Source organism: Daktulosphaira vitifoliae, unplaced genomic scaffold, assembly GCF_025091365.1.
Source record: "Daktulosphaira vitifoliae isolate Bord-2020 unplaced genomic scaffold, ASM2509136v1 Scaffold_1, whole genome shotgun sequence".
Taxonomy (NCBI): Eukaryota; Metazoa; Arthropoda; class Insecta; order Hemiptera; family Phylloxeridae; genus Daktulosphaira; species Daktulosphaira vitifoliae.
In genome coordinates, this window is record NW_026099572.1 from 1177216 (window position 1) to 1205153 (window position 27938).

A 27938-nucleotide genomic window follows, 5' to 3' on the forward strand; every position below is an offset into this window, starting at 1 on the left:
CCATATGTTAAAACCTAAAGTCTTATTTAACCTGCATGAGAAGTAGCTAGGGCACAAAATACATAATATATATATTTTGTGGCTAGATTATGAAGCAACATTTTGGGCTAGATACATTAATGTGCATCAATTCAACAAATTGGTAGAGTTAATCCATAGAATAATATTACTCTATGAGTTGGTGACTATATTTTCAGGAAAAAAGAATAAAATTTGATTACATTACATACCAATTAAAAAATATTCATTTATAATAATTATCAAAGGAATTTCTATAAATATATCAAATTCAAATTAAATTTATTGTGCCTAAGTTCAAGATTGTTTAAAGTTTTTTGTTTTTTTTTTCTATATTCTCATAATTTATAATACTACTTGTATTTATTTATTTTTTACTCATCAAAATATGTAATCAATACTAGCACATTATTATAAATTAATTAACATTTAAAAATTTTTCTTAATATAATTTAATGAATCATATTTAAACTCATTAAAAATATAAAATCTGTCTATTAATTTATAGTAATAATTATTGTTTTTAATTTACCTACACTGGTTATACAATGTTTTTTGCGGTTTTTCTTCGCTTTTTGGATCACTAAGATAGTATACGAAAAGTTCATACAATTTGACTTGTTCTGTTACGAGTGTGATAAGTTAAAGTTTTAAAATATTGTTTTATATCGGATTCCTAAAATAATTTATAATAATTTTTAATAACATGTACATTACTATTGTAAAAATTAAAACATGAAGACTGTATAATTTTTTTGAAACATCGTTTATTTAATGTCATCGATTACAGATACTTCATAGTTAATTTGTTAATTTTTTCTTCACCGTATATCATTATGTACGTTATATTTATAGATTTTTATTTTGTTAAACTTAAATAATCAAAAGTGTTTTTATGATTTTTAAGTAATGATATTAACATTATTTTAGAAACTCATTACATTATATTACTAATTAACATTTATTCAAATAATTATAAAAAAAATCTCTTCAAAATTTTATGTTGCGTTTTATCTTTATGTCTAAAGGATAAAGCTCCGCGTTTTAATTTAGAAATCCTTACTTTTTTTTCTGGAGTTTTAATGCTTTCAGTTTGAATTTCAAACTATGATGTGTTTATTTAAAAATCAATGATCAAAATAACAAATAATATAAATGTTTTAGGTCACCTAATAACTTGTCTCAGGATTCCAAAGATTACCTTTCCCATGAATTACATAAATTTATGTTGTCTGATATCCTAGGTAAATATTATTAATATTGGTTAAATTTTAATTTTCAATATATTTTTGTGTAATTATTATATTATTTTTTTTTTATCGTACTATTGAAATTACAAGTTAATACCTTATTGTACTGAATCATATCAATGGAGATACACTTTTCGTTGGCATTAGAAATTTTAGGATTCTATTTATTATTATTTTTAATTAGTATATATGAAAGATTTAAATTTTTTATAAAGAATAACATTTTACAATTTACAAGCATCTGGTTGATTGAAATTATGAACCAGTAAATTTTCTCTATAACATTGATAATCATTATTCTTTTTTACTTAAAATTCCTCTGAATAATTTTATATTTTATGAGTTCACTAAAATTTTTAAATATAAATATCAATAGAGTTCAATATCTGACATCATACCTAAATGAGTAACTTTTTTTAAGATGTTAAATAGTTTATTTATTTTTAATAAGAAGTTTCATTAGCCTTTTCTATTAATATGAATAGTTTTTCTAATTAAAAATTAATTCTTTAATTTAGTCTAATTTGTAAATAATACTTTAATTAAAATTTATTCTATAATATATTTATGCACCGGATTTGTCTCATATTATTGTCTTTTTCAGGGAGATGTTATAGTTTGGAACTTTAGTGAGAGCTAATCAAAAAATGTTTGATAAATAATAAATAATATTTTTGGTGATAATGGGAAATGGAGAGGAAATCAAATATTTTTTTTTAAACCTATTAAATTTTAAAATATTGCCATTGGGAAAATTTTATTCAAAATTTTTTTTACTCTTACTAAATATAATTATAATTTTTTCAGCATATTATTTTATAATCGATAGTGTTTAAAAAGAAAAAATGCATTTCTTAGGAGAGTTTATTCTTAAATATTACTTTTAAAGAATATTGAATCTAATTTGATTCAATTATCTTTTCTCTTAAAAAGGTCACTAACCAAAATAAAAATAAAAATTGTTAGTGTTTAAAAAGAAATGTTTTAGCTATATATATAATAGTAATTGTTTTATTTGATACGCAATTTTTTTTGGTAAAATATCTAAACTTAAAAAATGATTATAATCTTCAACAAGTAGTCTTAGTTTATTGATCCTATAATTTTATTCGAATAATGTATTTCCTCTAATTAAATTATTCAGACCAGCTATGATGTATGGATCAGTGTTGGGGGTTTGACAAGAAAGTATAGGAGAGATAAGGATGCTTAGATGGGTGGGCAAAGTGACTAGAGAAGATAGGGTAAGGAACAAACATATAAGAGCAGGTATATGTGTAGCGATAATTGTGGATAAGATGAGAGATAATAGATTTAGATGGTTTGACTACGTTATTAGGCGAGAGGAATTGGAAGCTGTAAGAACAGTTATAGAAATAATGTTGAAGAAAGAAGAGGAAGATCATAAAAGAGATAAAAGTATGTTATTGAATGTGATATGAGAACGTTGATGTAAGCATAGATGATGTGGAAGATTGTGTCTAGTGGAAGTTTAGGATAAGGGAGGCCGAACTCAAGTAGTTAGGATTAAGGCGAGAATAAAGAATAAGAAAAATAATATAATTACTTTAATTATGTATAAAATTTTTAAATTATCAAATTTAAATTAATTTATGTTTATTTTATATTATATTATTTTAGAGTACACATTTTCAACTTCATTATCATCAGAAGAGCGCAAATATTTACATATGAAGTGTGCTGATTTTGGATTAAAATCTAAAAGTCATGGGTTAGTTTAGTACATTTGCAGCTTATTTTAAATTTTAGTTTGACATTCAAGAAATATATAAATTAAAATTAAAATCATTATTATAAATTAAAAAACGATTAAATTTAATCTCTAACTATTTTTACCTATAACTCCTATTATTTATGACAATACACACACACACAAATATATATATATATATAGAGAGAGAGTGTGTCATCATATCCTGACACATGAATTAACTTTGATCCACTAAATTTGATTCATTTGTTGAGCTTTAAATCAAGTTTTTCAATTAATATTATTTTTATTATTAATATTATAATTTTTATTAAGAGACAATAAAAAAATAAAACAAAATACACAAATAAATATTTGTTTTGAATAACTTAATATTAAGTAATTACTATGGTTAGGCATACTGTCTATGTTACAATTTAATTTTTAAAAATGAAATTAAAAGATAAGTTCATGTAATTTATAAAATATATGTCTGAAACTAATTATTAAACTTAACTAGTTAAACATTTTGAAAAAGAAATTTTAATATTGAAATGTGAAGTATAAATTTTGAGGTTAACTTGTTTGTTTTATTTATAAAAAATAGAGTACTTATAACTGTAGTTAGTAAGTTAAGCTATAATTTGATAACCATTATTTTATTAATTTAGTTTACCAATTTACGTTTTTAACTAAATAATTTTGAATTAAAAAAAATTAATATTTTAAAGGAATAGAAGAAGATTTATTATACATAATGTGCGTTTTTTATTATTGCATTAATGCAAAAAGATCATTTACATTTATCATATTACATTGAAGTTCTAGCTATTTAAGGCGTTATTTTTCATATGTATATAAATATTTAAAATTGTAATTAATTTTCTAATCAATTAATTAAATTTGTCCTAATTATCTGAGTAATATGAAAGGTAAGAGTAAATTATTATAACATTTATTACAATTAAGGATAAATTAACTTAAACTAACTGAACAATTTCACCCATACTACAGGGAGATTGATTTATCATAAACCACTATATTATTCATAAAATAAATACAATATTGGAAAAAAATGTTTTGCTCTATTTTAGATATGTATATTTTTTGGTAAGGGAGAGGAGGAATGAGTAAATACTTGGACCTTACCCTTATGTACAAAACAACCAAACAATGTTTATATATATATATATACAATATTAAAATACAAACTTTAATTTATTAGATTATAAGTTAGAATATTATTACACTTTTATTTGTAAATCCTACTTTAAATTTATTTACAATTTAATTTATTTGAATTATGTGTAGGAAAGGTAATAATCGTTCCATAACTGTTTACATGAATAAAACAAATATTGATAATAAAGCTGGAAATATCGCAATTTCACCAATATCTAAAGAAATAGTAACCAAAATTTGTCACAGTGTTCCTCTTACAAAAGAAATGTATATTGAATTATTACCAAATCCTATAAAACCATTTCAAAGGATGGCTGGTAAGAATTGTTTTTAGAATATTACATTAAGCTTAATAAATACTGTCACTAGAATATTGATAAGTTAGGGAATATGTTGAAACCCTTGAAAAAAATGTAGTGTGGGTAGGATTTATACCCACAAGCTAAGATACATTATAGTGCTTAAATTCTGTAAAATTGCCAAATAGTTGTTTTTAAAAACCCATTTTATTATATTTATACTGCAATGATATATTGCAGATACTTCAAATTTGTTTTATACATGTACAGGATAAAGAATATCAAGGGTATTATTTTAGTTACTATTGATGCTTTCTTTTTCAAGTAACCACGATATCACAGGCCATTAGTTTACAGTTTATTTATTAGTTTATACATTTATTTATTTACAAGAGTTTTAAAATAGTATGTTTGGTTACATTAAATAAGGTCAGCTATCTGTATTGTCTTTAGGAAGTTCAATAGGTTGCTTGTTATTTTATTTTATGTAAAAAAAAACAAGGTGTTAAGTGACAAGTAGTCATTATTATTGTTAATCTTTTGTGGTAGTCTCATTTATGTTGTCACTCTTAAGCTACAATTATTTCTCTAATGTACCGTGGAAAAGCTAGGGTACAGTAACTTAACTGAAAAATAATATAAATAACTAACATATATACAAAGTATTATTTTTCTCTTATGATTTAACTTAATAAAACTAAACTTAACTAAAGTATTTTAATTTTAATTTGTTATCATTCAAAATTTTTTAACTCGTTACTTGTTATGATATATTTTTCAACAGTTCTTGGCTATCAATATAGCTATTTAATATTTTATACACAAAGAATACATCAATATATTTACGTCTAGATATTAAAGATACCACATTATAACTACACTCTACATCCCCGATACTTTCACCAGTCATGCCAACTTTATGAGCTATAATATGTAAGAAATGACTAACATTTTTAATTTTATTAACTTGACCAACTTGTGTAGGGTTCCAATTAATAGATCCAAATTCAAGATTAGAATTTACTAATGTATAATAAAGTGTCTTTAAACAATGTATCTAATTAAATTCTTTACAATTACATTGAATAAATTCTAATTTCGAAAAGCTTTAGCTTTTAACTGATAAGAAATCATTAGTTTTGAGGTGGGAAGTTCATTGTTTTTTTTTCGATTATTAATAAATTTCTAAAAATAATAAGGATTAACTTTTGAATAATTTTGGGTTTGTCCTAAGTATTTTTTATAGCAAATTTTAGTTTTTCTTTTACATTGAACCTTTAAATAAGAAAATATAGTGTAATAATTAATATTATTTGATTCCTTATACTTTTTGTGGTAATTTTTTTCTCTAATAAGTTTACATGATTCTGAATTAAACTATGCAAAATAACAAATATTTTTTTATAATAATTTCCTAATCATTTTATAACTGTAGCAATTCCAGTAACATCCAATGAGTTAAGAATATAATTTCCAATTGAGGTAGTTTCCAGATAATTTTTGTCACTTTTATCTGGTACATTATAAATAATTATGCGTTTTATCTTAGCGATTGTTTCTCTAACCTCTTTAGCAGTATTAAAAATTAAATTGTGAGATATTGTTTGGTTATTTTCTAATAATATTAATTTTTCATTTAAAACTTTGATATCTGCTTCTAAATTTTTTTTTTTATTTTTTAAAATCAGTTAATTCAGATAACAAAATATCTAAAGTATCATTAAAACAATTTAAATGACTTATGATTACCATATTGTTTTTAAATATATCTGTTTTGAGAGTCTCTTGTTAGATTTCCTTAAGTTATAAACATTATTTAAAGTAACATCAGTTTTAGAGTTTTGCCTTTTAACTGGGGTATCTTAATTCAATTTTTGTGAACTCATTGTAGTAGTGAACCAGGATTAATAAAATAACTCAACAAAATTTAATATCTATGCAAACTTAAAAATAATAAATTTTAATAACAAATTATATGAATTTTTATTAAAAACTAGATGGTAGATATGTTCTATGTAGACAGTTAGTACTAGTACTGACTAATTATTTTGTCACACTAAAGCAATAATTATAACTAGAATTATATAAATTTTCTTGTGATATTATTTAATAAAATGTTACTTTTCGCTTCAATGCAAAGCCGAGAAGATGTTAATTTAACTATGTTGTGTATTTTTTAATCTGACCTTTGACCTGCCCACAAGAATTCAAAATGATAATTTTTCAACTTAACTTTTAAAAATGCTCCATAAATACTGACACTTTTATATATATCTTAAATAAAATTTTATGTAATGTACTTTCATATAGAAAAAAGAAATTTCGAAATTTATTTTGTTTTTATGGCGAAAATAGCTACCATATTCAAAAATATATTATTTTTGTGTTATAATTCTCGATTTTGTATTTTATTTTATTTTTAAATACCTTACAATAGTTTTTGAGTTAAAATAAAAAGTTTAACTCATTTAGATTCAATAACTTCAATGAATATCATGAACCCCTCTATCACTACTGTAGTCTCACCTCGTTTAAAAACTTTTCATATCCATATTAAAATTATTTTACTATGTGATATTTGTTTGAGGCTCTCATTTATTTTCTCAGCTCTCACTTGATCAACTTCTTTTAATGATGCATCAAATAATCACAACTATTATCTAGTTAAAGATATTACCCTCAAAAATTGAAAAAATGTCCACTTTATCAAATAAAAAGTTGCTTAACCAGCTTTCTTCAAACATACAATTAAAATTAGTAAATTCTAATATTTTTAAAGTATTATCAAATTATGCTTGATATGATGAAAAAAACACATAGTAAAATTAATACCTTCTCAGCTTTGCATCGAAGCTAAAAATGAAAATAAATAATAAGTTAAATATATTCATTTATATTTATACTTATTATGTATTATCATCTTTTTTTTTGTATCATGCTATAATTTTTTTAGTGGCCAACTGTAAAAGAAATCTACCTTTAATGTGTAATAAGCCAATGACTATCCCTCACTTGTCAGCTAATGAAGAATTGTTAGCTTTAAGAAAATCTTTACCTATATGGGAAAAACGAGGACAAATAATTCAAGAAATTGAAAACAATCCAGTTGTGATAATAACAGCAGAAACTGGATCTGGGAAAACAACTCAGGTAAATTAGAAGTATGGTTATTTTAAAATAACTAGTTGTTTCAAAATTAAATTATTTGAATTATTATTTTCATATGTGAGGAACAGTGTAGCCGAGTTGGTAACTCAACCGCACTGTCTAGGGTTTGAAACTCAGTCACAGGTGGCTTCATTTGCCGAGTGAGAGATCAATTCGGTAATTTAATCTCCTTCCAGGGTTTAACTAACCACCCGCCCCAAAGTATCAATGATTAAGAAACTTCCATCTTTGTAGGAAGCTGTTATAGCACTTAATGAGCTTATAAAGCATAAAAAAAAAAAATTATTTTTTATGAGATTTTTTTAAATTAACCCTATATAAATTCAAATAAAAAGAATATAAAACCTATTTATATGATTTTATATTTTATAGGTTTATATCATTTATTTTTAACTTAGGAAATTATTAATCATTTGTGACTTATATTGTGTATGTCACAAAAACTAATATATGTTAATGCTTTTCAAGTAAGCTATTTGAAAAAAAAAAAATTAAAAATTAAAATAATTTTTTTTTCCAGATACCACAATTTATTATAGATAGCAGCGCAATAAAAAATAAACCATGTCGTGTAATATGTTGTCAACCTAGGAGAATAGCAGCTATCTCAATGGCTGACAGAGTGTCCAATGAAAGAGGTGAAAATATTGGAATGAGTACTGGGTATCAAGTTCGACTGGAAAGCTGGTACAATTTGCCTTTTTATAATTCAAATTTTTTATTGATAAAATTTTCCAAACATGATTTTTTATCAACTAAAAAGTAGGCCTAATTGGTAATGTGTTGTGCCTATATTATTTGCTACCAAAGCTAAATTTGATTATTTTGAGCTGTTTTCTATAGCACAAGCAAAAGCTTTCAAGAGATACTGTAATACATAAATATTTTTATTATTTTATGAAAACAATTTTCATATTATCAAAACTTTCTAACACATGAAAGCTATATTAAGAGGATTAACTCCAATGTTGAGCTGTATTAATTTTAAAGATTTGAATTTTTCAATATTTATTGTTTTGTATTTTTGTAATATCAAATACATTTTAAGATTAATGTAAATTTTAATTTTTAATTTTTGTAATTCTCCTTTTTTATTTATTTATTTAATTTATAAGCTCTATTGAATTATTTAAATCTATGAGTTAATGGATAGATGAGTTTTGAATAACTGAAAAATATAAGAAAGGGTCTGTCCCTATGCTAACAAAAAAAATTATAAGCTTCACTCACATTTCATTTTAGTGTATAAATGTTTATTTTATTTGATTATATGTTAATAACATACTATTAAAAATTGAAACTATTATTTTTTTGTTATTTTCAGTAATTTAAATGAACACTAAAGGAAAATAAATATTATAGTTATATGAAAATCCCAGTTTCCTGATTTGTTAATCATTCATGTTTTTATCAGTTTTTTGTTTTGACTACTTGATTTTTTCTATAATAACAATATTAAGGATATTTTTTGGTACATATATTTCTCAATTTTTTATTTTTTAAGCCCATTTATTATGTCTTTCAAGGATACTGATATTAATATGTTACATACATACATATTTAACTAGTGAATGTGTTAGAAAATTATCAAATGATGATTAATATCAAATTTTGAATAAGTATTTCACAAATTATTTATAACTTAAAATATAGACTTAGGTGACACATAGATTATCGTTATTTTATTTGGTATTTGTCTCCCTTTTATACAGTTATAATAAAATTCATAAATTTCAAAATACTCATTTGAAAAATGATATTTAATAGTCATCCTCTTAAGTAGATAATTTTTTTATACAAAAGTGTATTGTATATGTTGACCAAAAAAAAAGTTAAGTTTTGAAGACTTAAAAACATTTAGTAATTATTTTAAAAATTAAGATTCATGTTAATATATAAAATTTTCCTATAGTGTAAGCCATGAAACCACTATAATATATTGTACAACTGGTGTTTTGACAAGAACACTTATGGATCGTCAACAAAAAGATAATGAACCTATCAAAGGAATGCTTATGAATGTATCTCATATAATAGTAGATGAAGTTCATGAACGTGATAAGCATGTAGATTTCTTATTGATAGCATTGCGAATGATATTACCTAAATTTCCACATCTTAAATTAGTTTTAATGTCTGCTACTGCAGATATAAAATTATTTTCGACTTATTTTAATAATTGTCCAGTGTTAAAAGGTATGTATATTAAATTTAAAAAAAAAATTTATTATAATACGTTTTTTTATTATAGTAGAAGGAAAAATTTTTCCAGTACGAGATTTTTTTTTAGAAGACATATTGGATATGTAAGTTTTATTTTATTAAAAATTATTTTAGTTTTTATCACTTAATTATTTATAGATTTAAAATTCTAAGTACAATTTCTTGCGGTGTTTTAAAAAGTATATATATATATATATGGTAGGGTTGTTTTTTTAAATACAGCGTGTTTATGACACCAAACATTTCTAAACTTACATTGTTCTTATGGGACATTTTAAACTGTTTACTTAAGATTTAAATAGGATAAAAATAAAAAAGGTTTTCTATCAACCTTGATATATGGGAACAAACAGATGATAAAAGGAATACCAGACACATTTTTTTCTTAAAATGTTTTAATAAAGAAATTATATTATTATTCTATACATACAATATTACACAAATTACATATAAGTTATATTACTTAAAAATAAAAAAATATTAAATTAAAAAGTTGCGTATACATATTTCGGGAACAATGTTACCATCATCAGTGCTAAACACATACTTTTGAATTAAATATGTTACATATTTTTTAGTTTTAAATTAATATTTTAAATATTTTTTTAATTTTAAATAATATTAGTCACAAGTGATCAATTCTTATTATATAAATTATATAACAACAAAAATATAAATAAAAGAGACGGTGTTTAATTTTATTTGAAAATTAATTTATTTATGTGTTGAGATTTATTATTTAAATATTTTCTTGTTCAACATTTTTTAGTATGAAATATGAATCACCATCTATGTTACGTGTTAAAAATAAGACAAAAATTGATTACTGGGATAATGATGTAGCTCTCAATGCAACAACTGAAGCTATTCAGAATATGCATGTTGTTGAACCGGTATGATTTTGAGTAATTACAATAATTTATAATTAAGTTTATAAAAGATTGTGGCAATGTATCATTAATTTGACACACTACTGTGACTGTGTAATAGATACTCACTTTTGTTATCAACTGACAATTGTTATTAACATGACAATTGATAGTGAATTTCCCACTAATGACACTGAGTTTACAAAGTCCACTGAGATGTGAGTTGCCGTTGACGTCGATTGTAGATATATATTCTGTTGCGTTTTCAAAGTACTAATATACACTTACACATAAGTTTATGCACCATTTTCCATTTCTTTATTTGTTAAACACTGTTAAATGGAAAATATAGTTAATATTTGTACTGTTACTACTTTTACTATATATACAAGATGAGTCTTTTAACGTTAGCCGCTCATTTTCACTTAAAATAATAAGTTTTTATAAATAATAAGGATTTTTTTTTTTTTTTTTTTTGTTTTTGTAAGTTACATATGTAACTTCACTGAATATCTCTATTAATCTGTTATAAAAATTAGAAAATAATCTAATTAAGAAAATGACTGGTTCATGACAACTTATGAACCAGTGCTTTGGTTGATAGATATTCCAATTTTTGTATCTAGGTGGGAAGAAAAGTGTGGCCAAAAAATGATAGATGAATAAAATAGTAGCATCTATGCTTTATCTTCAGTATATGTTTTAAAATAATAAATTAAAACATTAAATTAATAGTTTACTGTTTATGATAATATTTTTCTGGTAATACTCTACTTAATATAATTAAGTTTAACTTCATTAAAATAAAGTGATTAAAATATTTTTTTAAGGAGAAGAACAGGTCAGATAACTTGAACTTAACTTAATTTCTTATTATTAAATTGTTTTTAAAAAATGCTGGGGCTTAAAAAATATGTAAGTATTTTAATTTATATGACATTAATAAATTTTAGGCCAGAGAATACTATTTTCACAAACACTACTGTCTATTAATTACAGAACTTTAAATTATAAAAATATAAAATTTACTTAAATATACATATGGACTAATAATAATTTTTATTATGGGAATAAATTAAAATTTATAAAATATATATCATTTAACAGTTGCTGTTTATAAACATAAGTATTTATACAATTATAAATTAATACAATAATAATAAAAAAATTATGTATAAGTTATAATATAATATGTAAAAATTAGAAAAATATTACAATCTAACTTGTTTCAAAATGGAAAAATCTATATTATTCATGGAATGAGCAGTAAAAATTTATAAATAAGAGATAAGGCCATATAATTTTTTTAATATATTTGGTAAGTAAAATAATTTGTTATGTTTAATGTACCAACTAATTTTAAAGTTACAACACAATTAATTTAGGACAATCTATATTGTTACACAAAATTTACTTCTTCTATTAAGTAGCATAATAGTAAAAAAAACCATAAACTAGAACTGTTTTAACTAAAATGAAAAATTGTATGGCTTTACATTAAAATCACAAAAAATATAAAAAAAATTATTTTTTATTTTTGATAGGATCTGTAATTGGTTTATTGAGTTATTTAATATATCCTGTTTTAATTGAGCCTATCCTAGTTTAACGCACATTAATGCAAAATATAGTAATGATTATATATTACAAAAAATATAAATTGTATAAAATACAGGTTGTGTCAAAACCAATATTTCTTTCAGGTTTGGATGTTAAAGGTTTTTGTTGATTAAATTGTATCTTGGTTATTTTCAACAATATAAATTAATGATTATTTGGTTTTAAGGCCTCAATTAAAATTATTTAACATGGTTTTTGATATTTTAAAATAGTATCAAAAATATTATATGGTACATCATTTTTGAAATTAGCCACAAAAATCTTCAGAATATTGATATTATTTTAAAACCCTAATATGTATGATATTTTTATTTAATTTTCCTTACTTAAACGTTTTAACAAATATTAATTACAGGTTAAAATATTGAAACCTGATCAGGAATGGTTAAAACCGGAATTAGATGATTGTATGCATCAAATATGGTTTAATGCAGAAGTTGAACAAATTGATAGAATGATTTATTATATTATGTCCGAAGGCGTGCCTGTTGATTATCAAGTAACAATATTTTTAAAGTCTTTTACTATGTTGATAGGTGGATACTAGTGATTAATGAGAGTATTGTAAATCATGTGAAAAATAGTTTAAAACTTATGGCGTCAGGATGTCTGATCAATGAATAAAATAGCTTATTACCAATAGGTCATTGTATATTTATAATTCACATGATAATACTCTTTTATTTAAGCTAGTGTGCAGCTGAAAGAAACATGTACCATATAAATATTTAGTGATTTTAAACATGAATAATAATTTTCAGCATTCTGATACTGGTGTAACATTGTTGATGTTAGTTGCAGTACATGGCCTGAATGATTATGTTCTTACATTATTAAATATGGGAGCTAATCCAGTAATCACAACTAGAGTTTTGAATAAAGATGCAGCAACTTGGGCAGCTGATTTTAAGCAATATGAAACGAGAGATCTTATTTTAAATTACAAAGGATCTACTACTACTAAAGAACAAAACGAAGAATCTAGAGAGTTTCAAGTTATGGACCGATTGGAGTTATATAAAAAAAGCTTATCCCCAAATATTATTATAGATTCATATTTAATATCTCATCTTATAAAATATATAATTTTAAACAAGAAATCAGGTGAGTATCAAAAATATTTTTAAAAAAAAGAAAAGTTAAACCTAGAAGATAATACATTTTTAAAAAATATATATATTTAGTATTAATTATATTTAACATGTATTATGATTTTCAAACTATGAATGAATTTTATAATTATAACTTATAAATATTATCTATTTAAATTATTTTCAATTAGTGTCATATTTCATTTTTTTCCTAAAAGTGATGAATTGATAAGTAGTTTCTAATAAATAATTAGATATTAGAAATCAGAAACTATAAATATTTAATACCAAAAGTTTATTATTTAAGCATACTCAAATAACTCATTAATTATTTTATGAACATATTTTATAGGTTCTATTTTAGTATTTTTACCAGGATTTGAAGATATGTCAATGGTCAATAAAGTTATAACCGAAGAACTTATTGCTAAAGATGATTTGAAAATTAAGATTTATATGTTGCATTCTATGATGCAGGTTAGCCTATTATAATAAAAATTATAGTTAATTTTTTATATATTATTATTTTATAAACAACAGTGGCATCAAAGTTCTTAGATAATAAATTGTATATAAACATTGTGTAAAATTTATTGTCTATAAACCTAGCAGTGGCATAGAGTGGAGTGGTACTAAAGAAATTTTTGATGTAAAACATCTATTGTGCCAAGTCAGATGGCTATTGGTGTTTACACACATATGGTGTCTATACACTCAGCTTGGCAATCTCCATTCTCACTGGGCTGAATTTGTATATTTATAGGGTATACATAAGTTTTTATTAAGGGGAAGGAAAAGGAGAAAATGTGTCTGAAAACTATGTAAATTTTAAAAAAATGATTCTTTTAACCCATAATACTTGGTTATAGGTCACTATAGTGTCAAGAAATGAGATATGCCTCCCTCTTCCCCAGGAAAATATACGATCCTCAATAAAGTGTTTTTTTCTGCATATCATACACTATAGGTGGGAGTCCATTAGATTGTCAAGGGTGACATGTCCCTTCTAGAAAAAGGTTCGTGGACAAAAAATCACTTTATCAAGCTTTGATAATGTTATCTATCTAGTTAATGTTAGCTATCTAAAGTTTAGGTGTGGTGGTTTAAAATTTCTAATTAAATTTGACACTAGCTACACACAATCAAATGATTTAAATCAAGAATAAGTTAATCTTATTTTTATAATTAAGATATGAATTTACGTATACAGAGAATATAAGTGTGTATATTTTGTGTTATCAACATTTTTTTGAAAATTTAAACTTCATAAATTTTTAGAAATATTTTTTATGACTATGAGTCTATTTATAAACAATTGTTCATATAATTTCTAAACTTTATAATTAAATAGTTAAAAAAAAAAAATGCAGAAAAACACCTTTCCCCTTGAAATCTTAAACAACGATCCCACATAAGACATATGTTCTACCAAGTTTGCCATGCCTGATAGAAAATAAAAAGAGCAATTTAAGCTAGTTAATATTTTAGAAGTTATTTTTCTTTACATTATGAAGGAGGCATAGCTAAAGAATTTTAAATATGTGTAATTTTTTATACTCAATGTTGATGTTGTTTAGATTGATAACTTCAGTGAAAATCATTGAACAATTGTCACAGTAATATCATCAGAGTTAACATTGAATATTACTATTACAGAAAAAACTAATGAAAAGAATGATCTTCGTTATTGGAAATTATTTGTATTATTTTATAATAACAATTATTTTTGGTGACTTTTTCAATCAAAATTCATTAAAAGTACAATTTTTAGCAAGTAATTTGGTCGTAATATTAGGTTTGGGGAAGGCAGTAGTCTTCTTAATTCCTCTGGCTAGACCAGTGATATATAAAATTACTCCTACTCAATTGATTTTATTCTTTAAATGAAATTTTCTCTTGAGACACTCTGGATTTCATGGGAGTAAATAAGTGAAACATATTAGCGATACTGACAAATGTAACTCAGCGACACTGACAACTGTAATCCAGTATATCTTTATACATACTATGTTAAGTTTAATTTAAACCAATAATTAATATTTATTAGTAAGTTTTCACTTCTGTTTCCCAAGACAATAATTTAGGTTGTTTTTATACAATTCTGAAAAAAATTGTGGTTGTTAACATTTTTCTATTGAAAAATAAATGAATTTTTTACATTTAATAAAGAAACTCCTATCTTCCTTTAAATCTAGTTAAATGTATTATAATTTATTCTATTTTTCTTTTTCTGTACAAATTAATAGTAAAAATGTAATTAACTTTTTTTAATATTTTTTTTGTCCTATGATGACTTAAAAAATAACATTGACACCTATGTATCATTACCTTCATCTACAAAGGAAATAATTATACATTTTTATTATTACAATTATCTCGTTTTTCAATAATGCATATTTTTTTATATTCCTCCAAAAATATAATTTTATATAATCCTTATTAGAGTTATAAATCATATTATCTAATAGGCATCTAAAATTACTTACTCAAAAAAAAAAAAAAAAAAAAAAAAATGCAATGCTACTATTAACAAATATTGTCAATTTATATAAAAACCCTATAATTAAAATAACTATTATAAAAAGTAATACAGATTAAGAAGAATTGGTATTTAAAATTTGTGGTTGCTACTCTATTAGTTTACTTAGTATTAGTTAAATGGAAGTATCTATTATTTTGTAATATTTATCATATCTCTTATGAAAAGGATTCTTTTTCATGGAAGATGGCAATATCTTCTTTAACCAAAAATTTTTTATAACGATTACATTATGTAAACACTGATAATTTATTTAATCAAATTCTAAAAATACTTTGGTTATTAATATATTTTATTTGTAGACCTCAGATCAACAACGAGTTTTTTTACCAGTACCTAAAGGATATCAAAAAGTTATACTTGCAACAAATATTGTAGAAACTAGTGTTACAATAAATGATATCGTCTATGTCATTGATTCAGGAAGAGTTAAACAGGTAAAAATGAATACAAAGATATTATACAGGGTGATTTTTTTATCATAACCCACTCAATTACTTGCAGAATAATAATAATTTAAACATTTTTTTTTTTCATTATCTTTAGTTACACATTATTCTTGAATTTTTAACTATGTAATACTTTTTAAGTTCATCCCTTATGCCTTGGAAGGGGGTCAACTTTGTTTTTTTAAATGGTAACACATATTTTTAATTTAATAAAATGTTTGAGTTTTTAATTTAATAGTAAATGGCATTTGAATTTTTAATATAACTTAATTCGTTTATTAGATATAATCATTTAAAGTTTCAAATTTTTGAATTAATATACAGGTATAATACACAAGGGATTACAAATATAGGTAGCTAATTGGTTTTTTATAACATCGATATTAGCAGGTACACAGCATTGTTATTATCAATTGTAGTAAGGCACATTGTTATGAGTTTATAAATACACTAACTGACAATACAGAATGTATATCTATTGATAATCATAATTGATAATAAACAATCCGTGACTGAGACAGCAATGTCATAAAAATCCAATTAGCTACCTGTATTTACAATCCCATGTGTATTATACATGTATATTAACTCAAAATTTTGAAACTTTAAATGTTTATATCTAATAAGCTAATAAAGTTATATTAAAAATTCAAATGCCATTTACTGTTAAATTAAAAAATTAAACATTTTATTAAATTAAAAATATGTGTTACCATTTAAAAAAACAAAGTTGACCCCCCTCCAAGGCATAAGAGATGAACTTAAAAAGTATTACATAGTTAAAAATTCAAGAATAATGTGTAACTAAAGATAATGAAAAAAAAAAATGTTTAAATTATTATTATTCTGCAAGTAATTGAGTGGGTTATGATAAAAAAAATCACCTTGTATAGTCATTGTCAGTTTTTTTTTTTTGAATTATTAAAACTAAGAAGCCAATAAGTCTATTGTCAGACTTATTTAGAAAAAAAAAGTTTAATTATTAAGTTATAAAGCTTTAACAATTTTAGAAATTGAAATATACTCTTTTCTTTTTTGATAATATGGTCATTCATCTGAATGGCGTGATAATTGAAGACCTTCCTAGGTTTTTGTATTCTGTTAGGATCTGTTTAATTTTAATTGTTGTATTACTTGATGAACACAGTGGAGGTTTTTTTTTTCATGAGTTATTTATGAGTATTTATGTATGGTCGATCTTGAGTCAAGTTAATAATACTTTATTTTTCTGACTATGGTTGTTGTTTTTAAAAATATTGGTATTGCTTTAATTTCTCTTAACTTATTGTTTTTGATGTTTCTCTACAATTGTATTTTTGTCTAGAGATGTGTTCCATATTATTTAATTCCGTATTGTGTCTGTTATTACAATTTTGACAGCCCTGTCTGCTCTTTAATTTTCCTCAATATCACAGTTTTCTGATATTCAGAACTTTGACTACTTTGTTTAGAATTAAGAAATTTGTTTCTTTTTTTTTTGCAATGTATTTTTATTGAATGAATTAAATATGTTTAATAAGATATTTAGAAAGTGTTATCATATGAGAGTATCAGAAGAAGTTTTTTTCTTCTGCAGTTTGTATAGCTAAGAGGATAGTAAATGCTTCAGCTATTAAGATACTGTATGATTAGTATATTCTTATTTTGGTTTTGGATGCATTAGTGAAAATAAGAAATGAGTTTTCTGTATCTGTAATTTTTAGATAAACATTTTTAAAAGTTCTGGTATTTGTGTTGCTTTTATCATGCTATATTAATCTCAAATCTATATAATTTTGAAGTTATTTTTTTCCAGCATGGAAAATATGTATTGGTCAACAACCATATCCCCAATGTGGATTTTATAAATTTTATTAATTATTTTCTGTGTCAATAGATTATATTAATAGTAATATTATTTATTTTAAAAATATATTTAGAAAGGCTATAATGCATTCAATGGTATAAGTTGCATGAATGTAAATTGGATATCTCAAAGTTGCGCAAAACAAAGAGCTGGAAGAGCTGGACGTTTATGTGCTGGAGAATGCTATCGTCTTTATTCTCGAGATCACTATAGTTTTATGGGAACACATGATATACCTGAGATTCTAAGAATGCCTTTACAAGTAAAATTACTCATAATAAATTAATGAAGTAAAATCATAAGTATTTTTCTTTTTATATTAATTTAGATTTTCATATTTGTTTTAATTTCACTATTAACATTCATCTTTTCCTTTTATTATATTTTTCTTAATAGTTAATAATTGTTATTCCAATACTTAAAATATTAAAATAATTAATAATTTTAGGAACTATGTATGTTGGCCAAAGTAATAACTAATAATATGAGAGTAATGGACTTTTTAGCATTAGCTATACAACCTCCACCAACATTATCTGTTATTGCAGCTTTGGAGTATTTAAAAGTATTTTTATTCAAATAATCTCATTTTTTTTTTTTTGTATTTTTACTATATAAATTTCAGACTATTGAAGCAATGGATATAAATGAAGATTTAACAGATCTTGGATTTTTCATGCTAGATTTATCAATAGAGCCTCATTATGCTAAAACACTCGTATTTGCTATATTTTTAAAATGTCTTGATCCTGTACTCACTATAATAAGCTGTTTGGCTAATAGGTGTGTAAAAATATTTATTTTCTTAATGTTTAATGTAACTGTACTCTTAAAAATTCTAATGAAATCAATAATTTATAATTAATTTGATTTCAAAAATGTTTTTATACTACAATTATTATGGACCGTCTGAATAGTTTGATTACTTACAATTTACTGGATAGTTCATAGTTATAAGTAGGGCTCTTAACCAGTCATCAATTTTTTCCCCAAAAAATCTGTTAGAAAATAATTTTTTTTAATAATTAAAAAAAATTGAGTACTACTTTTTAATTATTAAAAAGTAGTACTTAGTTTTTTTGACTTAAAAATTTAAATGATAACCTATTATTGGTAACCAACATTTTTTTTGAAAATATTAACGAATATAATTTAATAGGGTAATAAAAATTGTCTAATAATTAGCCTCCTTGATTTTTTTATTTTTATGTGTGTGTACTTAAGTACTTAATAGGTTTTTTTTTATTATAAACCAACTTTTTATTAATTACCGGTGAACAAAAAAAAAACTGGTTTTAGGGAGTTAATGGTTAGGGTTTTTTTTAGAACTTTCTGATATAAATAGTAACAACACAACTCATTAGGTATTTATACACACCCAATAATATTATACCCTCTGCATACATCAATAGTTTTATAATTTTAATTTATACATATTCTATATCTGTATTAATTAATTAATAAAGATTATTAATAAATTCACATACTTGTAAAGCAGAATAAGTGAAAATGGCAGAAGCAAAAAATAAATAATAAAGTAAATATAACAAGTTAGATAGCATATAACAAAAAAAAAAGGACTTTTTACGTCAAGAAATATTAACATATATACCAGGAAAAATCTGAAGAAAAATGCTGTATGCAGCAAAATGTGATGATAGCTAGAGAAGAATAGAAACTTTTAAAATGTGGTGCTACAAAAGAATGCTTAAAATAAGTTGGATGTATATGGTATCTAATGAGGAAGTAATTGAAAAATGTATGAAAGAACTCTATGGAGTAATATCAAGAAAGGAAGACATTTATATGTATGACATGTAATGAGACATGGTGAGTTGCTGGGATTAATTATAGAAGACTACGTAGAAGGTAAAAATTCTAGGAGAAGAGACAAATAGAGTAAATGCAACAAATAAAGAAGGAAGAATTCTTATGAAGAAACAAAAAGTAAGTCAAGTATCAGGGAAGAGAGGAGAATTGCTACAAAGTAATCTCAGGATTGAATTCAAAAAAGAAGAAAGATTATTGAACACTGTATACAACTAGTTGGGTTGGGTTTTCCGATAAAATTCATCAAGAGTTTTTGGTTGTTTGGTCAACTTTGGCAATAAAATGATCAAAATGTATTAAAATGTCTGCATATAATATAATTACATAAATTATATCTTATTATTTAATAAAACAAGGAAAAAACGATTTTTTGGGATAATTACTTAGCATGCTGTGAATTTTAAAAGTTTTTATTTCGATAATTTTACTTAGTTACAAGACTCTGAAAAAATAATTAATGAAGATCAGAAAACTTTTGCTACTTGCCTGCTAGCGTTTTAAAATTTCAACAGTTTTTAAGAAAAATGCTCACTGGCTCCAGTGCTTGCGTTTGTTTGGTTTTATGACTTATGGTCTGTAATTTTCACCAGATCCTCTCAAAAATATTTATGTGATATAAATTAAGTGTTAAATTTTTTATTGTTCCTTGGCACTCTGGGCCACACCTGCCCAATTTTTTTAGAATCAATCTTACACAATAGCTATCTTTATATCCAGAGAAATTTGTAGATCGGACCAAAATCTTAGCCACTATAAGCGTTTGAAATTCTTCAAATTTGAATGAAAAGTAATAATTTTTTTGGAAAATTTACTTAACATGTTTTGATTTTCAAATTTTTTTTTTTGCAAAAACTATTTGATTACAAGACTAACTAAATTTTTAGTAAAAGTCGAAAAATTTCTGATGTTTGCTAACATTAGCAAGTGTATTTATACTGTTTTATGAGCTTTTAATTATTTAACTGTTATGTATCTGCGCATTGCAATATCTTCTTCATCCTCACTTTAATCCCAACTACTTGGGTTCGGTCACCCTTATCCTAAACTTCCACTTGGCATGATTTCCCACATCCTCTCCACTCACATCAGCTATCATCATACCGCATTCAATAGAATCCCTCCATCTCTTTTTTGGTCTTCCTCTACCTCTTCTTCCTACAACATTCATTTCTATAACTATTCTTACAGCTTCCGATTCTTCTCTCCTCATAACATGATCAAACCATCTAAGTCTAATTTCTCTCATCTTATCCACGATTGACGCTATACCTATACTCCCTCTTGTATGCTCATTTCATATCCTATCTTCTCTAGTCACTCCAGTCATCCATCTAAGCATTTTTATCTCTGCTACACTCTACTTTCTTATTCACTGCCTAACACTCTGAACCATACATCATAGCTGGCCTCACTACAGTCTTGTAGAATTTACCTTTCAGCCTTATTGGAATTCTTTAATCTCGTATGTATACGTATTGCAAAATATTTTGTACATTTTATTAATGTTTAACAAATATGCTAAATAATTATTTTATTGAAATAGTGTCAGCGTATCTGTAATTAGATTACACATATTTAATTATTCGCAGTGTTAAAAGAATATAAGTTTATACATACATTATCACGACAGTAATGTTAACTCAATGATATATTCATCTATATAATGATAAAATAAAAAAAACGGTATGACAAGTTGACATATCTTTAATATTTTCTAAATTCATTACAATACAGTTTAACTGTCAAACAAATCAAAGAAACTATTGGATCAATTTTTTGTTCATAATTTATCTAATTTTTAAATCTATTTTTATATACAACAGTATCATTAAATATATTAAAAGTGGTATTTATGGTTAATTATTATTCAATTATATAGTTAAATTAATTTAAAATGAGGACATTTTTTTAATAAATGTGAACATTCTGTAAACATTTTACTGAAAAAGATTAATATAAAATTACTGAATATATTATATGGTTCTATTCTGAATATAAAAAATTTCAAACACTAACATACTATTTTTAGATAATTGATCTAATAATTATGAAATTTTACAGCATGTACATACTACATTGTGCAATCATCCATAAATTTTTACATACGTTATAAAACTTAAATGAATGCAATTATACTGCAGTTATTTTTTGTATCTATAGGCTCACTTTAAAAATAATTTATATTTCAGTTTCATTGGAAGCAATTATTTAAAATAGTAATATTCATTTTTAGAAATTAATAGCTTTTAGTTACAAGTTCTTCTAATAATCTGTAAGTTTAATATAAGTTAATGAAACAATAACATTTTATATGTTTCCCAATTTACTGAACAATATATATATTTATATATATATATATGACTTAGTTATTTTATGATTCTAGAAGTATTAAGATTATCCTTAATCTTAATATTACTATAATTACTTTTTATATTAGTCTGTTTAAATGTGTTATGTGGTTAATTATTACGTCATTTTTTAAATTATTAATTTCATATTTAGGAAATTATATTTATTTATATATTATTTATGTGTAATTATTATATTTTAGTATAGTTTTCTTATTTAGATTTGAAATTGATTATAAAATTTTTTTAAGATGAGAATTTAATTATGTTTTTATATCTAAGAGTCGCATCACTGACAGTTTCAAGTCCTGGTTATAAATAGTATAATAAGATTAGTTAAAATTAAAAATATTAATTGTAACTACAAAATATTCAACTCTAAAAGGCACAAAAGTATACTCAGTAATAAACTCATAAAATAACAATATATATGCAAGTAGATTTTCACTTTAAACGACAAATTATTAATAATTTCCATTATTTTTTTACTAATTTGATTTTTAGATAACAAAAATATTATTTATTTAGAATAATAATTAACAATTTTGGTTCCTTGTAGAAATTTACCACCCTTATTGTACATAATAAAAATAAATACTATCTTGTTTTCAGAGAACCATTTAATTTGACCCTTAATGTAAATATGAAAACCTCACTTGGTTCTATTCGTAAAAAACTAGCTGGTGATTCATTAAGCGATCATATCATTCTTTTACGTTTATACCAAGTAATACAGATTTTTATTCATATTTAAAATAATATACTAAAATACTATTATTACAGGCATTTAATGAAAAAAGTATGGTAGGTAGTGAATTGAATAATCTAGTATCTCAGTCTATAATGGGTTTAATTACTCAAACACGAACACAATTACTTGGTCAGCTAAGAGCTTTAGAATTAATCCAAACACGTCCAGGACCTAATGATATTAGAGATGTTAATTCTAATTCCAATAATTGGGCTGCAGTTAAAGCTTGTTTATTGGCTGGGCTGTACCCAAATATTGCTAAACTTGACAAGACTAGTTCAAGACCTATTTTAAAAACCAAGTTAGTAATTCTTATTAAATTATGACACAGTACCATGTTTTCCTTAGCCACACACTACATTAACCTATATGGAAGTGTAATGGTATCTAAATTATAAGTCTGGGTGCTTAGTGTTAAAGTTTGTTTTTCTTTCTCCTTGGATCGCGGTTTCTAGTCTCTTACTATTTCTCTTTTCACATGATTTCTGGTACACTATTGATGACCACCCGTCAATCTCTGGCGGTCATTTCAACTGTTATATGTTATTATATTATACCATAAATAATATTTGTTATAACTTATTTAAACTAGAACTGAAAAAAGTGTAGTTTACCATGGATCATCTGTTTTACGTGAAAATTGTGTAAAAGATTTACCATCAGAATGGATAGTTTTTGAAGAAATGACTTCATTCAACACAAAAAAATTTATAAAAAATTGCACTGTAGTATCCCCCATGACTGTTGCATTATTTGCTAATGCAATGAGAATACCTCATGATTCAGCCGAAAAGATTGAAGGTAACAAATATTTATATTGCATTTTTTCATAATTTTTGTTACTGTTATGTTTATTTAGATGATAGTGATTGTGACAGTGATGAAGAATTTGTAACACCTTCAGATAAATTGGGAATTTTGAATGTTGATGGCTGGACTAAATTATTAGGGAGCCCAGATGACATTTCAAAAATACTAAATATGCGTTTTTGTCTCACATTAGCATATCGTGAATTTCTCAAGAATAAAATGATAACAAATTACAGTGTAAGTGACTTATATTTTATAGTGCAAAACTATATTATTTTATAATTTTTAAATATATTACCTCTTTCTTATATATTACTTCTTAATAATTTATAGAAATTAATTTAAAGCTAATAAATGAGGTCTATCTTTTATTTACTTGAATTATTACCATAACTATTAGTTTGATGATTATATAATCTTTAAATTAAAAATGATAAAAGATCCATATTTTTTAAAAAAATAACTAGTTGTCCCTCTAGGATTTTAAAAAGAGCTATTTATGAACTTGCGATTGGTTGGGTCGTAAAATGCACTAACTCCAAACAAACAGGGGGTCTATTTTTAGATTGTCCTATCATTAACGTATATGTTCAGATTTTATTTTATATAGGTTTATATGGGGAACGTTGTTCATGAACACGTTTCTTCGCAATTGGAACACATTAAATGTTGAATGGACAACCGTGTAGAACAATAGAAAACGTTTGTAAACGGATATTAGGTACCATCCGATAGTAAATAGTAGGTCAAATGGTCATTTATAACAATAGAAATGATTGACCTTTATACCCACTTTTTAGGTAAACATATTTACCTACAATATAATTTTAAATTAACATCGTATTTAATTAATTAAAATAATCATTTATTCATATCGGGAAATAAGTTTTTCACTAGCGCCACTAATTGACTTAGTCATAAAAACAAATATTTAATGTACATTTTTATCAATTAAATATATTTATTGTAATTAATATTATTATTATGTTGCAAATATAAATTAGTTTAAAAAATTATTTAAAATTTACAAACAAATATTAGTTAAATATTAAAAATTACTTTGACTACTATGGTAGGTAGGTAATATGGTACCAACACTACAATTTATATATATATATACAGTTTTTAAACAATATTAACTACAAGTTGATCATTAAATTTTATTGTTTAAACTTGTTAGATATAATTTGTATTTTATATTATTATATTTAAAAGACTTAATTTTTATTTTCACATTTATTTTTTATATTTTAAAACATTAAATCTATACATAAATTTTATGAGCCTCTCTCATAAAATTCAAGGTTTAGTACAGCTTACCTCTTTGAATATCTATGCTTATAATAATTAAAGCAAATTACATTTTAAATAAATACTAAAAATACATATATAATTATAAAAATATTTATTGCATGACAGATGGTTAGGCCAGCAACAGACTAACCACCTGTTCCAGAGTATCAATAGTTAAGAAACCTCCTCCTTTAGGAAAGGTCTCTATAGCACTTAATGGCTTTATTAAGTGTTAAAAAAAATGCAATAAATAAATATTGATACATTTTATAAATTTATTTATAAAATACGTTTAAAATGCTTTATAAAATTTATTCAATGCAGTTGACAGCACATTAATGATACATAACACTTTTAATCTATACTTTATCTCATTAAGTAAAGTAAGAAATTTTTTATGCGATACTATAGTATTAAAAACAAAAATCACAATTATTTACTAGAATTCTCATAAAAAATGCAACATTAAGTACATTGTGTATACATTTATATAAGACACAAAAAATTGAGTTTTAAATGCTTCACAGCTATTTTAGTACTTCATGTATGTTTAAAATTTAAATTGATTGTTAAGAACCAATTCTTAAAAATAGTTATTTTTTTAATTAATATAGTTGTATTCCAAAATAGTGCATTGAAGAATGAGTTGCAAGCTTTTTACTTAAAATAAATTTGCAAATGAATTTGAAAAGTATAAATAATTGACTGTAATATATTTTTGAACAAACAAAATAATTTCAAATTAAATTATTTTATGCATTTTAAATAATATATTATTTATTTATTTATAACAATGATTAAGAATAAATCAAAAATATGTAATAAATTTTTTCTATATTTATTTTTATATAAAATAATATAATAAATGATATTTAATCATTATTTTTATTAATAATAATATTAAATATTTAAATTAATTTTTATAAGTAAGAATAATATAAGTAATAAATTATAGTTTATATTATCTTTAATTTTAATCAATATAATTTTAAAAATAAATAAATTTAACATAATTATAATATAAAATATATGATGCACTTTATTTTCGAAAATTAAAGTGTTGTTTAAAGTACATTAAATAATGTAATTTTAAATGTATACAATTATTGTGCATTTTATTAAAATTCATATCAAGTGAATTAAATTAATAAATTATATATTTATATGTATTATTAATAGATTAAAAAGTAATATAAAAATAAATATTTTAATATTAAACATCAGTTGTATAAATTTAAAATATTTATATCAGTACAATAAATTGTAAATAATTGTAGAACGTAAACATTTATTTAACATGTATGTTATTTATACTTATACGTTCTTTGAACAATAAAATTTTACTTTATACCTAATAAAACAATAAAATCCCTTTTAAGAAGAATAGAATTTTTACCATATACTTAATAAAACAATAGTATTCATTAGATGAACATATATGATTCAAAAATAGGCCCCTAAAGTAGATAAGGAGTTTTTGATGATTCATGGATGGTTTAGTTGTGATGGGCCACTTTTTTGTCATTCCTAAGTACAATTACGTAACAGGAATGACAAGGATAGAAAATTTGAACAATGGAAACAGTAACCAGAGTGAAAGCATGTTTTGACTATTTTCTTATTACTTTGAAAATGTTTTTTTCCTATTTTTTATTTTTATTTTCTTTATGGTTTGTGTGAAAATTCTATTAAAAAAATTTTCAAGACATTCAACATAAGTTACCTTTTTTATTTACATTCAATAAATGATTGATTGACATCATTATAAGAGTTAAAAATATTTTCAAGGTTATAAGAAAAAATTATTTTTGAAAACTATTCAAGAGATTTAATAGTTTAAATTTAACCTTTTTTTTTTTTTAGTCCTACAATAGTGTTGTTCAATCAGTAGTTAAAGTACTGGCTGCTGAAGATTTAATGGTTGGTCTCGAAGCTCCTGATGATGTTGGAAAACGACCAAAGGAAAATAGCAATAAAGGCAACTATTTTATTATTATTTTATTTATTATTCTTATAAAATAATTTATTTTATTTTATCTGTTAGGTCGCCATGGCAGGTATAGTAATGAAAATCCGTCATTTACATCTTTTCGAAAAATAACCCAAGGACAACATTTATTATCAAAAAGTATGTTTTCAAAAATGTTTATTTCTTTATTCAATATTAATAATAAATATCTTTAGATTATGTGGATACTGGTTCTTTTTCAAGTGGACGTAATCATTATATAGCTGGTAAGAAAAAAAAATTAATTTTTAAACAAAATAATTTTTATTATTAAATTGATTTGTTAACCACTAAAAAAATTAGTATTAAATAAATATAATTATTTTGTAATAACTTCATAATTACTAATACCATAGGAGTTATTTGGAATTAACAACGTATCTTATCATTTTATAAAATACTTTTAACTAATAAACATAATCAATATTAAAAAACATCTATAAAGTAAAATGTTATTATTGAATTAAATTTAATAGTATACTAATTTTATTTGTTCAATTTGTGATGAAATATTAAATTTTTTTTTTCTTGATTAGGTATTAGAGGTTCCTCCAGTTATAGATCTCAAAATAATCATTCATCACCAAGTACATCTCATCATTTAAATAATAATTTTAAGTGTCAACAGTAATA

General features: G+C 23.5%; 1 protein-coding gene across 3 annotated transcripts; it reads left to right on the forward strand.

Moving 5' to 3' along the window:
• Positions 1–634: 634 nt before the first annotated feature.
• LOC126895876 (3'-5' RNA helicase YTHDC2-like) lies at positions 635–27938 on the forward strand. Of its 3 annotated transcripts, none has more exons than XM_050668167.1 (24): positions 635–856; positions 1183–1262; positions 2910–3000; positions 4291–4478; positions 7414–7610; positions 8149–8315; positions 9541–9824; positions 9880–9934; positions 10621–10744; positions 12696–12839; positions 13102–13444; positions 13784–13908; positions 16273–16407; positions 18339–18527; positions 18714–18830; positions 18891–19048; positions 23056–23170; positions 23227–23495; positions 23787–23995; positions 24054–24241; positions 27161–27275; positions 27342–27425; positions 27482–27532; positions 27842–27938. In XM_050668167.1, coding segments are annotated over exons 1-24 (3525 nt in total). In that variant the 5' UTR covers positions 635–854; the 3' UTR covers positions 27937–27938. The 3 variants fall into 3 exon arrangements, 2 of the variants coding, with proteins under 2 accessions (XP_050524124.1, XP_050524123.1); XM_050668166.1 differs by lacking the exon at positions 635–856 and adding an exon at positions 899–924; XR_007701734.1 differs by lacking the exons at positions 635–856; positions 27342–27425; positions 27482–27532; positions 27842–27938 and adding exons at positions 899–924; positions 24615–24804 and having other exon boundaries at positions 27161–27276.

Coding starts and splice junctions, on each gene's coding strand:
- LOC126895876 (XM_050668166.1), top strand. Junction 18,528..18,713: donor TTCTAAGAATGCCTTTACAA/GTAAAATTACTC, acceptor TAATAATTTTAG/GAACTATGTATGTTGGCCAA. Junction 27,276..27,341: donor AAAGGAAAATAGCAATAAAG/GCAACTATTTTA, acceptor TTTATCTGTTAG/GTCGCCATGGCAGGTATAGT.